Source organism: Phaethon lepturus, unplaced genomic scaffold (genome assembly GCF_000687285.1).
Source record: "Phaethon lepturus isolate BGI_N335 unplaced genomic scaffold, ASM68728v1 scaffold14417, whole genome shotgun sequence".
In the NCBI taxonomy this organism is placed as follows: domain Eukaryota; kingdom Metazoa; phylum Chordata; class Aves; order Phaethontiformes; family Phaethontidae; genus Phaethon; species Phaethon lepturus.
The window spans coordinates 29,599-44,781 of record NW_010552632.1 but is presented as its reverse complement, the minus strand read 5'-3'; the positions used below and the strand labels follow the sequence as shown (position 1 = coordinate 44,781).

General features: G+C 43.9%; 1 protein-coding gene across 1 annotated transcript in view; it reads left to right on the top strand.

Moving 5' to 3' along the window:
* Positions 1-14,728, top strand: part of LOC104624024 (lipoma-preferred partner homolog) — a gene marked incomplete at its 5' end in the record, with an annotated part of 118,339 nt that extends 103,611 nt beyond the window's left edge. Inside the window, 3 exons of the mRNA XM_010291280.1 lie at positions 9,317-9,495; positions 12,644-12,764; positions 14,600-14,728. Coding sequence (XP_010289582.1) covers positions 9,317-9,495; positions 12,644-12,764; positions 14,600-14,728 — 429 coding nt within the window. The remainder of the gene's footprint in view (positions 1-9,316; positions 9,496-12,643; positions 12,765-14,599) is intronic.
* Positions 14,729-15,183: the final 455 nt, after the last annotated feature.

Genomic DNA, 15,183 nt, shown 5'->3' with positions numbered 1-15,183 from the left:
CTTCGTGTTGAGCGTAGGGGGGGGGGGGGGGGGGGGCTGTTAAACTGATGCTTAGCTGAAATATTTAGCCTTTGGTAGTTATTAGAAGCAACTTAGAGATGCCCTTATCTGTGACTTGAAATGACCAGGGGAAGATGGGTTGTGTGCCTTTCCTTGTGAGTTAGAGAGATGAGGCGAGTTATTTTTAATTCTCAAGGAGTGAAGGGAAAGGATTCTGCCGTGTGTGTGTGTGTGTGTGTTTGTGTGTGTACAAACTTTAGAAGTACCCAAGCTCTCTCTTTCCCTTGGTTTCTCTAGGAAATCTCTCTTGGAGAGCACAGGAGGCGTAACATGCCAGCTTTAAGCAGGTCGCAGTTAAGACTGGTGGTGTTCAATCTGTAACCAAAAAAAGCTCATCTTTGCTGGATGCTAGTTTATTGACAGAGTTTCCAACTAAAATTTGATTTCCATGCTAATCAACAAGATTCCATTTTCTTGATGGTTTTTATGTCACAAATTCTTGCACTGCTCAGTCCTTCAGGAAAAGCATGGCAGGCAAGAATTCATTTCTAATGCAAAAATACCAAGAAAGAGAAGGGTGAGGGGAACTATAAATAACGACTGAAATGTCACAGAGTCAGTCATTTTTTCCTCCGCAAGTCAGCTTTAGCAGTTAAGGTCAAGATAACATTTCCATGTCAATGGTCAGTTACATCAAAATTCTAAAACAGGAAGATTGAATGGAATTTTGGATTTTTTTCCCTTGTATTCTGCCCAGATTTGACCAATTTATAGTCTCTTTGGTCTGCCAGCTCTGAGTTCCAGTGTTATTTTGGTTAAGCTCTTTGCCAGAGTGGCAAGCTTGGATTGGATCATGAGGTTTATTAAAGGCTATGAAATTAAATTCTCTACCAAAAGAAAAGAAGAAAGCCTACTTCTTGCCGATAGTCACTTCTTTGTATTTCCTTTGATGCGGTTCAGTTTGACTTGAATTTTAGCCTAACAATTTGCTAACACAATCTTGTTCTGCTTTCACAAAGTTCTAATCAGTTTAAACTGCAAGCGGTTTGAAATGCCTCTCTAACAGCTTCCTCGGCGTTGCTAATTAAGCTTGAAATCTCCGTGTTGTCCACAATCGTATCTAAACAAGGAGCAGAGTGTATCTTCTCGCTGTTTGCCACATCTCCCAGCTACATAGGATTCTGCTGCCTGTGCAGAAAGTAATCACAACAGGACAGATCCTTCGGTCCTTATTTAGGCAAAACTCCCAGGGTGGCATACGAGGTCAGGCACATCATGTGTTGAGGGGATAGATAGATTTGATGATGAGAGCACGTAAGGCAAGCAGTACGACATCTGTAGCGCAAAGAGTGGAAGCGCTTGGGCATAGGGAACAGTTATGCTTTATCCCTCAGAGCACTTTGTACCGCGGAGACCTGAGTGACGATTATGGTTTGTAGGTGTACTCATGTGACATGTGGGTCTTAATAATAGGTAAAAGCACAGGCTATCAAAACCTGCCATGTATTCCCCCTGTGCCTTAGGAGCAAAGCTAATAGAATAGCATAGGTTTTAAAACTACCAAGGTTCACTCCAGTCTTACGAATCCTCGAACCCATCTTTCTGCAGTCGGCAAAGCCAGCAGATGATTTATCTCTAGGTAGTGACCCCTGCGGTATGAAGCAATACTAATCTTCCGAGGCATGGCTGCCATTGTGCAACAGGGTCCAGGGATTTCAGCGGTAGCTCTGTGCCAGTTCGCCTGAGCTGCAGAAGCCTTGAACAAACTGTTTACCTCCGGCATTCTGGGAGGGATTTTGAGGGATTTCCTTCAAATTAGAAATCTTTGAAAATCAGCATCTTGCGCCAGGCGTTGTATTATGCAACGGTTTGGAATGAGGGCCAAAGGTCTGGTCGTGAGCTCGGGATCTCCTTGGATTGAAGAAATCAGAGATGGAAACTGTCTTACCAGATCATCCCTCCCTTCCCAGGCAGGCTTATGTCCTGTGCTCTGCTGGTGCTGCTGTGCTTTACAGATGCTCATCTCTCCAGAGCTCCGAAAGCCTGCCCCAGCTTAGTGGTTGCATGTTTTTTGGACCAGATGCAGTCCTACTCTAGTGTGACTGACTTCACATGGTTATAGTGTGATTCGTACCTGGTGTGTGGTGTGGTCAGCAGTCATAACAGCAAGCATGAGCAGTGCTCACCAACATGCACAATGCACTCTTGCAGTTTGGCTGGGAATGTGCAGCTCCTCTTTTCTGGTGGCAGTAGACAAGATGTGAGAAGGTCTGGAAATGCAGCTTGACTAGAATGAAAATTACTGAAGGAATGGGTGCTGGTTACCGAGATACATCACAACATCCTTTTACATAGTAGTTGTTAAGCACGATTTCAATCACTTGGCTTACTGTAGTAGTGCATGCAACTATAACTATTGGTGTTGAAAAAATGTCATAAGCATAGACTTTATTATTCTCCATGCTTTTTTAAAGTCCACTGTAAGTTAGAAGCATTTTCCCAGTAACTTTTGCAAATTGCTGTAGCTACACTGGAGTGCTCTGAGTAACAGCTCATATGCTGTTCCTCAGTACCACGCTTCCCAAAGTCAGACCTTGTTGACTTTTGAGGTGTGTGCAATTGTTATAGATTAAAAAAACATTCAGTTTTTGCTGTTAAAAATACCTTGTTTCCATCAAGTAACCATTTGGGCACACAAACTGCTTCACAACTATTTATCAAACCTAACAGCACCCAGTTTCTCACTGGAATATGCAACTTTTACAGCCATTTTATTTACAGGCAAACAGGGGCATGGAGCATGGGAGTGCTTCGCCTCTGACAGTTAATGGGTTGAAAAGCTAGAAGTAAAATCCAGGCATTTTATCTTCCAGCCCACCAGTTTAGAGAACGAATCCCTCATTTGTTACATTTGTAAGCACTGCTGTTTTAAAGTGAAAAAGATCTCTCTGTTGTCAGAGCAAGGAATGTAAAGAAGATGAGTAGCTTTGAGTGCCAGAAAGTAGTTAAGCAATTTCCAACATCAGGCTTCTTGTGGATTTTTAGCTGGAAGGAGTCAGTGTGATTGTGGTTGGACATTGATCCTAATGCAGAGCAGACCTTGACGTTCCTTCATCACTTTCAACTTGGTGGTACTAGAAACGGACATGGGTCTTACCTAAACTGGCACTGAGCAACAGAGAAATCACCCTGTCCCTGCCTGTGCTGTTCCAAGCATTGATCATGTTCACCATTAAAAACATATACCTTTCTCCAGGTAGTATGGCCAACTCATGAGCCTGCCAGATCCAGCAGCCTTCCCTAGGTTTCCTCTCCAGCCTTTGTTCAGACAATGTCAAAGCCATCCCTTAGCCTTCACTTGATAAAACAGCTATCTTAAGAAGGAACAAATGGAACTCCTCCCTTCTCTCCCTGTAGAGCATATCTTGACATCTGCATATCATTTGTGAAGCATTTCTCAAGCCCTATTCCGTTTTCATCATGGCCTTTATGTTATTGTGCGTTTGTGGACTCAATTGCATGCCATTGTCATCTGTGCTACTAACATAAGCCATAAAACATATCTAGTCTTTCTCTAATAGTTACAGGGCAAGGGGAAAGGACTCCTTCACCCTCTATGGTTAGAGTACTTTCTGACAGATTCACCTCCAGCTGCTGAGTCCAAAAATACAAAGCTGAATTCAGTTTTCCTGACAAGAAAAGCAAATTCCAGCAGAGGGGAAGCATGCCAGCCGTGGTATTGCTACTGTGCTGGGAAAGCCACTAAAAACTGAGCCGAATGGAAGAACTATTTGAAAGCCACTGAATACAGCAACCTCCAGGGCTTCAGCCTACACTGTGCAGCTGGTAGCTGTATGCCCAGCTCAGACCCTCATCATGCTGGTAATGTTGCAGAGTTGCCAGTGTAATTTTATTCCAGTGTCTTCCCTTCCCTATCTCAGAAATACCAGCTAAAGAGCACCCTCACAGCTTACCACTGTGTCTGAATTAGGGAGTTTTGCCAGGATATTTTGCACTGACAGGAGTCATGTTTCTTGCCCCAACGCACTGATGCAGCTATGGCAATGTGGCCTTGAACATCAGAGAATCAGCCAAGATGCTTCCACAGGGCTCTCCCTTGCTGGCCCTACCCCACTGAGAGCAACAGGAAAGGGAGTGTCACCCACTGCTAATAATGTGTCAAGCTAAGTGAGAAAGATTCACTCACACATGCCCAAATTTTCTCCTTAAATATGGAGGAAGGAATTTGATGCTGGCCATTAGTGAATTAAATGTTGTGTTTGCCAAGGTTTACCCATCTGTGGAGATAGCAATTGGGGATGGCTGGGGATTTTGAGGTGGGAAATCAGGTCTTGGATTTTCCTTTTTTAGAAATACTGCCAAAAAAAAAAAAAAAATATTTGAAAGTGTTGAAATTACATCTTGACACTTAACCCCTCCACCAACGTCTGCTTTATATTTAATTTATAATCCAACTATATATTTGCAGACCCAAAACCTAAATGAAACCATTTGAAATTATTTGAAGTGCAGTGTTTCAATTGACCTGATCTAATTTGGGGTTTATAAATTCACCAAACTTCTTCAGATTAAAGTGTTCAGTCTTCACTTAAGTATGGAAATATTTTCAAGCCTCAAAAATTATCCCACAATGGGGAAAATGTCTCCTGCTCCTCTCTCCTCGCAGTCTGAGGAAATGAAGGAAGGAGTCACAAGATTTAGAGCAATTCACTTACCGCACTTTACTAAGTTACAGTTCAACTACAGTAGTTGACCATGTGCCTGTTTTTAGCACCACAGTCACTTTTGATTCCCGCAGCTAATACCATCTCCTCTGCGCAGTCACTCCAAAAAATGTGTTTCTTCTGCAGTGCTCACAGAAAGTGAGTTCATGTCCCCGTGCATGAGTTGCCGATGTAATTTATTCCAGCACCTTCCCTCCCTTCTCCCAGCAAAATAAGCTATACCGTGCTCATGTTCCCGTGCGTGAGCTCTCCTCGGTGTGCTGTTCAGAGTGCAGGAGAGATCAGTTACGTTCATTAGAACTCCGGATGAATTGCCAATACAGAAGCAGCAATGACTAATCTCTGTGTGGCTTTTCTTCTGTGTTCGTTGCTAGGTCATTGTGGGAGGGTCTTTGTGCTGCACTATATTGTGAGTTACTGCTGTCACCCAAAATTTGGTTATGAGGGGTTATAATCTACAGCACTAGGGAAGCAGGATGAGCGGCAGCCCACAGGCTGTCACTGCAGCTCTGCTCCCCGAAGCCATTTGCCAGCCTTCCATCTGGGATGTGAAGTTTTCAGGAAGGGATTCAAACACTTCCCACTTCCAGTCTTCAATGGCTCTTGCACCCCAGAAGTCTTTCCCAGCAGTTTGGATTTTCACTTTGTGTGCTGTGTTCAAACCTAACATCTGCAGAGCACCTCCCTTTGGCTTTCTGTGGTTTCTGAAGGGCCAAATATTGCTATAGGGGTGCCCTCAAACAACTCCCCCACCACTTGCTGTCAGATACTTGTTCCCAAGCAGCCTGTTCCTGCTTTGCTGCTGATTGTGCTGTACGCGTTGAAGTCTCTTCGGTTTTACTTGCAACCTGATGCTTTATGTCCTGGTCATTTCAGTTCTTTGCTTGTGTTTTAAGGTATTTTTGCTTGGGGTTATTTTTCTTACTGGTATATTAAGGTGCATTATTTTCCCCAGGTGCAATTCTTTTTCTTTGCCATGGATAAGCAGTTCTGCCCTCAAGAAACATGGACCCAGACTCAGCCTTTAACATTGGGCTAACCTTCCATTTAGAAATGGATGGTTCCTGCCCCATCCTTTTCAAACCCAAAAAATTAGTTGGATTTGGAGACACAAGTGTCTCTAAAAACAAAAGACACTCCCTGCCTCTTAGCCAAAAATATGGGGAAAGGATAGTAAACTTTCCCCTCAGCCCTTGCTGGATTTGTGATCCATTTTCTTATCCCATGAATTTGACCACAGCCCCTAGGTCTGATGTTTCCTAGCTGGTTCTTGTCTCTCTTCTCTGTGCCTTGCTTTGACCCTCTGTGTAGCTTATCAGATGCACTCAGCTCTACCTGTTGATTACAGAGAGGGCTGGCAATGGCAGCTTGGGGAAGAAAGAAGAAAAATGGGGCTGTTAGGTTTTTTTCTTCATCTCATTTGGCTTTCTGCAGGTCTGAAAGCTCCAGCAGGTTCTAGGAGAGTTAGTTAAACTGTGAAAGAGAGCAAAATCAAGAAGCCAAACATAATCCTACAGGGATGCTATTCCCGTAATGTGCAGAAATACCTTTGTGCAGGTTGCTAGCTGCTGGGGCAGCACTTAGGCATGTGGGATAACCTGATTAGAGAATCAAAGAAAACCCTGTTAGCTCCACAGGCCAAATCCTGCCTTAGAGCAACCTGATGTCAAATGGGTGTGAATCAAGGAAGCTTTCCCTTTGGCACCTTCTGGTAACACCTTGAAGGGAAGGGTCTGAGCCAGGGTTCTAGCAAGGAAAGAGGCTTAAGCAAATATACTTCCAGACAGGGAGTGAGCTGGAGTCTGAAACTAATGACTTTGTTTTTCCTCACTGGTACAGACTTGGAAGGATGAAAAGAATAAATTTCTCAGGTCTGATTTTCAGGTTGTATAGAAGGCTTAATCGGGAGTTGGTAAATTTAAAACGCTTGTCTTAGCTGCAAGAATGTCAAACAGTGTGACTGAGCTGAGATTTGGGAGCAGAAGATGTGTGTTTTCTGAAAGCATAATCCAGAAGCATGATTACCTGCTGTCCTGGTCACTGCAGAACTCCCACCAAAGTCAGCATTAATGCGAAGTGTCAGACAAGATGATTGTAATGATCCCTTGCGGTCTTAAACTCTGAGTGTCTGAAATGTGTGAGTAGAGGTTGTATCAGATTTGTAGTGAGAGCATTTCCAGGCCACACTGTTTGGTGTTAAATCCCTTTGCAGGATGGATTGCAGGAGCAGGTTTCTGCTCTGTTCACAGTACCAGGTAGGCTGTGCTCAGAGTCGCTCTCTGGAGCGTGGTTAGATAGGCTGCGGAAGCAGACCAGGGGAACTGCTTAGCAGATCAGCCCCCAATGTGTAGGTAAGCCGTGAAACTCCCAGCCATGTTGTGGGTGCTCAATGTTTAGCAGAACTCAAAAAGTGATCGGGAGAAACAAAAAGTTCATGGGAGAAACATCCACTTGAGGCTAAGTATGGAGAAGCCAAGCTCTGGCTCAGGAAGTCCCTAAGCCAGAAATCGCTGGAGGCTGGAAGCATATCCTAAGGAATTGCTGTTTTGCTTGCCCTGTTCTCGTGCTTTGGCCTCTGTTGTTGGCAACTGTTGGAAATAAAGCAAGCAGTGACTTGGTGAGGCAAAAGCTCCATACCTGCGTATATTCAAAGGCGTCATAGCAAATGCCTTATGAGTGGCACAATCTTCCATTGGTATCTGTAGGTATGCTGCATTCCTTCCTTGGCAATATAGAGAACAGCATGGATGCAGACTGAGATGATGTGATCTGCTTATGTAAAGCAAAATGGTAAATTTGCCAGGTTATTTCTCCAAGGAGAAAATTATTGACCTTGCTTTTTCTGGCATACCAGCTACTGTTATAATGATGATGATGGTGACAGCAACCAGACAGAAAGGCCAGCCATAATTCTTTCCTGCCCATTATTACAAGGCATAAAGCAAAATGCAGTCTGAAACCAAAACTAGTCTGGCAGTGCTGTCTTTACAGATGTGTGAGACAGTTCTCATAGGGGTTGAAATTCAGGACTTTTCATATCAACCTTTCCAAAAACAATCCTTTTTGATCTTCTGATATGAACCTGTGTATTTCTATGTTTGTATTTTACCAGTGATTTGCAGCCTAGAGATAATGTCCAATAGCGAATATGTGAGTGTAGAAGTAACCTCTGTGAGCTCTTGGGTGATTCATCTCCTGACAATACATTTTGGCTGCACATGTAAGAGCTGGATCTTGCCCCTGAGAATATTGGCTCAAAGAAGCAATAACAATGTGGTTGGTCAAAGCACTACTTTCCCTGGGAATTTTGTTGGATGAGGAAGCAGAAGAACTTTATTCTTGCTGTGTTTGTCAACATGATCTGCCTTCCAGCCGCTTTTTGTATTTCTGTCCCATTAGATTTTTTGCCTTCCCTTTTCCCCCCTCCTTATTTCTGTCGATCTTAATCATAATCAACATTGTAATCATAGACTTTCTACCGCATCCACGATTCAAACACTGGTTGATAACATTATTGGTAACTCCAGGTGCATCAAGCAAGAGTAGTAGGTAAAGTTTGCTTTCCTAAAGTCCAGTGAATTGACCCAAATCATTGCCACAGATTTATTGTTTGCATCTATATGGGTTGCACCCTCCGTTCATGGCATGAGTCTTTAAAGTGCTTGGTTTGAAAGGGTAAGTTGCTCAGCTGGTATCAGAAGGCCTGGTGTGGCTCACAGACCGCCATCTGAGCAAAATTATCTTGGTGTTTCTATAATTAACTGCAACGGTGAGTGAGGGATGAAATGAGATGAATCATTCAATAGACCCCACTTGAAAGGTGGGGGTGTTTTTGGCTCCAGCACTTCACAAGCAGGCCACTACGTAAAACCTGTGCAGCAATAATCATGGCCTTAGAGCTGGCATTTCACAGTCATTATCTCAAACATCGTTGGCCAGAGATAAATGAACAGTTTAAGTCATCCTGAACTCCTGTCCTTGCAATGCTTTCATTGCAGACACTGGTTTGTTCTCTCCCCAGACTCAACAGTAGTCTCTGTGATGGGAGGGGAAGATGAAGATTTTCTAACAAGGCAGATAAAGATCCTTTATGGGATATGTATTAGCAGAGCAGTTAGAGTGTCTCTGTGTAGCCTCAGGAGTTTGTGCTTCAGCTTTGCACTGCACGCTGTGGAGGTTGTCTCTAATCAACTCAGCTGCAAAAGGTCGTTCAGACTGGGCAGTCTGGAGGCAAAAGCCCCCGAGTGCAGGCTGCATAACTGCTTTACGTGCTCTTGGCTACAGAAGCTGCAATGTCTCCGATACACGAACCTGATGGGCCATCTCTGATGGTTTATCATAGCTGCTGAGAGAAGGCTCTGGTTTGTGTTCTCACACTGTTACTGAAGGCTTGACCTAGGCCCTGTGCTGTTATCATACTCTTTGTTGACTGTACTGCACTTATCTAGAAGAAATGAAAAGAAAGTACCTGAAGCTTCTAAGTAGATCAGCAGCAGCATCCAACCCAGCTGACCTTTGTAAATGTCCTGCTGAGATGGTGCTCACATCTGCTGTGTGTGTTTTGTTTGCAGAACACGCTGGAGCAGTGCAGTGTCTGTGCAAAGCCCATCATGGAAAGGATCCTCCGAGCCACCGGGAAGGCCTACCATCCCCACTGCTTCACCTGCGTGATGTGTCATCGCAGCCTGGATGGGATCCCCTTCACTGTGGATGCCGGTGGGAACATCCACTGCATCGAGGATTTCCATAAGTATGGCCTAAGTTGCTGTCAGTGGCTTTGCTTATTGTCTTTCTCTTTTGTCCCTAAAAGTCCTCCTTTTTTAGTTTGAGTGTCCAAAGAGATCTGAACCCTCTGCCGCTTCCTCCCAAGGCTCTTCAATAGTAGGCAGAGCTTTGCTCCAAGCAGGCATACCGTGGCATACAAGATTAATTGGTTCGGGGCTTATGCTGCTTGATCTCTGCTTTGCTTAGATCTGAATTTATGGATAACCTCTGTGTTCCTTCATTTTAAATGCTCTGCATTCCCCCTGCCTTCCCTTGCACTCAGCATGTGCATGTTTCTCCTCACTGCCTCTACCTGCACTTCCACATCAGCATCTCCCCGCTTCTTCCACCGAGCAATTACGAGAGGTCCCGTACAGCTGCACTCTGCAGGTGTTTGCTTACCAGCTAGAGGGATCTAGGTGGCCACAGGATGCTCACAGTTCCTTTTGTTTCTGGTTGCTAATTAGCTTTTTAAGGCTGCTTAAAAATACAGCCCTGGTAATAATTTATAGTGAAACTGCTATTCAAAGTAAGTTGAAAGGTATAGTTGCAAGTAGTTTCTGTCACTGCCACGCTACCACCCCCATCATCACAACTAATTTGGGGAAGACAGGTAGATATAATCAGAGCATAAATGTTTCCCCTGTATGGAAAAGACAGACACATTACACCCCTCAATTAAAAGAGGAAATCAATACTGACAAATGTGAGTTTACATCTGAACCATTTATCTCTTAATTTCTAAGGGAGTAGACTTAATTAGAGCCTCGTGACATCAGTGTGTGGGCCTGAAAGCTCAAAGCAGCAGGCTGACTTGACAGAAAGGGAAGCAGCCATGATCAACTGGCATGTTAAAATCCAACGTGAGGGTGTTCACTGCAGCTCAGATAGGCTGGGTTAATTGGCAGCTGCTGTGTTGCCTTGCTTTTCTGTGCCAGCAGTTGTGTGTGTAAGGTAAAATTTGGTCCTGAGCGCAGGCCCAACAGAAGGCTTATGCACCACTCAGGATCTTGAAGGGTTTCCATCATACCCATGTACGATTTGGAGACTCCTCCTCCTTCCCCAGGCCCCACAGGCCAAGGGCTCACATGCCTTCAGGAGAAAGATTGGGAGCAAGAGCTGATGCCCCATGTTGAAGTCTTTTGGCAGTGACTGGATGTGGACCTCAGGGCTCTGAAAGTGGGAAGTGGGAGGCTGTCAATCCAAGAAAAGGACACAAAATTGTTGAGTGAAAGACTGAGGGGAAGATGACAGGAATAGCATGAGACCTAATGTGACACTCAGAATGTCTTTGGCCAACCACGTGTTTAGCAGCACTTTGGCCAGCTCGGTTTTAATTGATTAGGGATGACACGTCCTCCTGGTCTGGAGGTCCAGTGCTTTACATCTTGTACATCCTCTTGATAACAAAACTGTAGCTGATACTTACACTGTCACTTAGCTACCCCCTGAGCTTAGGCCCTGCAGCAGCACATCCACATCCCCTGAAATCTGCAGGAGTCATCTCTGGGTCCTGGGAGTTAATATTTGGCTCATAATGAATTACCCACAGTGGCCTGGACAGAGAAATGTTGAAGGATTTTTAAGCACCACATTTGAGCTAAATGGCACAAGGAAGTGCCTGCATGAAGCAGCATGTAATCAACTGCGATTACAGCTCCGGTCATATCATGAACCATTTAAGTTATTTTTCAGAGCACTTGCTATAGCCACTGTTTAATTCATTTTTTCGTCAGATCGCAGCTACAGAGACATCTTTCATCTGTTGCCAGTGAAATTAATATTTTCCTTTATTCCTGGTACAGATAGATTTTTTTTTTTTTTTTTTTTTTTCTTTTCTAAGCTAGTTAATTCTGAGGTGGTTCATGTGACAGGCTGGGTGGCAAAGTCAGTCTTTCTCAGGCATTTCAGAAGAGAAGGGCCTTTGATCTTCTCGTGTTCTGATGTTTGCCATAAGCATTGCTCTCTGTTGCCCCATAGCCCATGACCCCAGCTCTCATCACAAGGCAGCAGATTCTGTAGATATAAGTTTCTTTTTTTTGTGAGCAGAATTTGCAGCTGGGGAATTGGTACTCATAGGTTTTGAACCAAAACAGCAAATGATGGTTCACCAGCAGCTAAATGTTCTCCAGCATCCCCACCTGTCTAGGAGCAGAGATGGCCACTTCTCATTGGCAGATGGTGGGACCAAAACCAGAGGTAATACAGAACATATATGAATTAGCCAGGAGGGCATATGGTGGGCAATATAAGGGGAAACACAAAGGTCTGTGCTCCTCTTGATCCCTGAGCTGACCCTGATTCAAGCCAGTCCCATCACACAGTGAGTGGTTGTCACTATACAACTCAGACCCGGGCTGACTGTGGAGGAGAGAGCATTGGTGTCTTTCCACCCAGACCTGTTCCCTTTTAAGTGTGGGCAACCCACTAATGGATAACTGAGAGTTGGTTTTAGTTAGAAAATGCAGCAAGTCAGAATTGCTCTGATGCTTCTTCTTTGAGTGAGCATGGCTAGGAGTGTGCTGTGTGCTCTTGTGTGCATAAGTGGGTAAGATGGGTCAGAAGTTTAATATGGATGGGATAAACCTCAACAAATTAGCATAGTGTAAGCCAAATCTTTTTACCATCTCTGTTAAGACTTCTTACCTGTTTGTTCCAGTCTCCAAATTTGAATATTTTGATTTTTTTTTTTTCCCAAGAGATGCTCTTGAAGCATGGTTATCTTTCTAACCATAGAATTTGCATGGACTTTCTTAGAATTAGGCTAGGGGTTGAGCCTGAGAGTTGTGGCAGTGCATAGGTGTCATGATAGTGGGTCATTCAACAGGCACTTTAGTTGTTAATTAGGGCAAGCAGAATATGTGTTGCTGCCTGTCAGATATTCTTGAAGTCCTCTGCTAATAGTCTGCAAAATGCTCTTTAATATCCTGCAAGCCTGAAATTGCATTGTAAGACTAAAGTGCTCCTTCCTGTCTTCTTTCCAAGGAGGCAGCTGTGCAAAGCTACAAACTGTGACGTGTACATATATGTGCGTGAGTTTGTACAAATGCATGCGTTTCTGGCTCGCTGGTGCAGTTAACAAAAACTTCTGCTCTGAATTTGAGGGTGACTGGGACCATCTCTTCTTTCTTCAGGAAATTTGCACCGAGATGTTCAGTGTGTAAGGAGCCCATCATGCCAGCCCCAGGACAAGAGGAGACTGTTCGCATTGTCGCCTTGGATCGTGACTTCCATGTCCAGTGCTACCGATGTGAGGTTAGTATTCTAATCACGTGAAGGACAGAAAGCAAAGGTTGGCTTAATTTCATCACTGCCTCATGTTATACATACAACAGGCAGACCCTGTTGTAACATTGGCTCTACAATCAAATTACTTCATTGACTTCAGCATGCAAGAAATTTTTCCTCATTTATATCAGCACAAATGAGAAGAAAATCAGGTCCCTTGTTTATAACAGGTTCATTAGGAGAGCAAGAGAATGTGACTCAGGTAATTAGGACTTAATATTTGAGAACTTCATAAATTATAGCTTGGACACAAACATTGCTCATGTTTATGTTCTTAAAATGAAAGGTAATGCATGTTAGTATTTGAGCAAGATTGTACAGGAAACTCAACATATGGCTCTGGGTTGAAGAATTTTAATGGACACATAAACATGATCATTCTTGTTTTGTGCAATGCTTTTTGTGCTACTTTCCTGTTCAGTTTCATTATGCACTTCATATAATTTTGATGGTAAGAATCTGAAGACAGAGAAGAAAAATCACCTTAAAGCAATTAACATGTGGGAACAGCTGTGTTAGGGAACCTTCAAGAATTCTTCAGTGCAAGTGTTACTTGTTGGATAATACATCAGCCAGATGGCAGGGTAAGAAAATGAGACCAAATGTATTTCTTATCACAGTTGCAGGTTTTAATAACTTTAACTGGAAAGAAGGATGGACTAAGGCTTAAAGGTCTAGGCTGAAACTTGAGGCATCTGGTTCACTTCTCAATTTGACCTTGGATTTCAGGGTACACATCAGCCTGTTACTTAGGCCCAGTTTTTAAGGATGCTGGGGAATTCCTACACTAAATTTTGTAGAGCCAAATTCATCATACACCATTGTCCCCATGCTGGCTGCCGCGATACCTAGGCTTTACACACATGAATGTCAGAAGTAGATGCAGTGGAGAGCACAGGACACACACACTCATTTGGCCTTGATCTCCATGTGCCTCAGCTATCTCAAAAGGAACAACAATGATATTCCTCTTTCCACCACTTGCTTGCCAGGTTATTTACAAACACAGATTTATGATGAAGAGGCATGGCCTCTAGGCAAGCCGTAATCCCCTCACCGCAGCTCCATCAGCAGTCTTGGGCCAAGTGATTGCCTGATCACACAGTGAGGGATTATTCCCAACTTTCCTAGCAGCTATACTTAGCCTTATATACTTAAAGGCTGAGGTCTCTGGAGCAGGTTTTGGGCCTTTTAGTGAGGTTTCCATGTGCCTGTCTCAGTGACATGCTGCTTTTCAGCCACAACCTTTTCATCCTCCTTTCAGCTACAATCTTTTGGGCCAATTGCAATACAGACACAGGTGACAGTTCTGGTATGGGAAGACAGGCAGGGAGTTTGCTTACCTGTCACCCCAAGAATGGATGCTACAGCTTTGTGCCATTAACTCTTCCAAAGGAGATTACCTGTAGTCAGATACTGGTACCAAACTTCCTTCCCAGTGATGCTTCTTTTTTACCCTTTTTTGCGTTAATAAATATGTGCTTAGGTTTGATGTTTTCTCCAGTGCTAAAGACCTTTCCTTCCTCAGAAATGTGAAGGGAATAATCTCCTTTTATTTTCAATTGGATTAAATTCAGCAGAGGGCTTGGGAACCCATCTTCTCTGCAGCGTTGTCTCTTATCAGGAAATGGCTTAATCATGAAAGACATCACGTACCTCAGCTTCATGCTTTGCGCTGACTCAGGCTGGATCCTGTTACAAGGTGGAGAGTGAGGAGAGAATTTCTTTGACTAATAGATTCTGTGCCTAATCTTGTTCTTCTTTCTTATGTACTTTGCTCTTTCTGTTTGCTTATTTCCTAGGACTGTGGTGGCCTCCTGTCTGAAGGGGACAATCAGGGCTGTTACCCTCTGGATGGGCACATCCTTTGCAAGACCTGCAACTCTGCTCGGATCCAGGCTCTGACTGCCAAGGCCAGCACTGACCTCTGAGTATCAACTGTGACCCTCCCCAGGATGCCCATTGGGGGATATTGCACAAGCTTTGCATGATTTCTTTCCAGCCTCTGAATCTCTGGGGGTTTTTTTTTAAAAAAAAAAAAAAAAAAGTAAAACTGGAAGGCCTTGGAACAAGAGGGCAACTCAGGAGGCCATGTTCAGACTGCCCATGACAGGCACCTAATTTAGACGGGACTTTTCCAGAGGGCAGCGAGTGAGTCAGACCACCTGCTTTCTCTGCCGCTGATGGAGATAAGTGATCACAGCACCTAAGTTACCTGCCTGTAGAAGGAGGTCTGAACGTGGTCCTAACTATATTTCTGTGTTTGATTTCTGTCTCTTAAGAAGTAAATGAAGGTAGAAGGTGGAAGATGTGAGCTAGTTCTTTCTCACAGGTTATTTTGAGAACGTCACCAGCTCTCATTAAAGTCATAGGGAGCTTCCCTTTG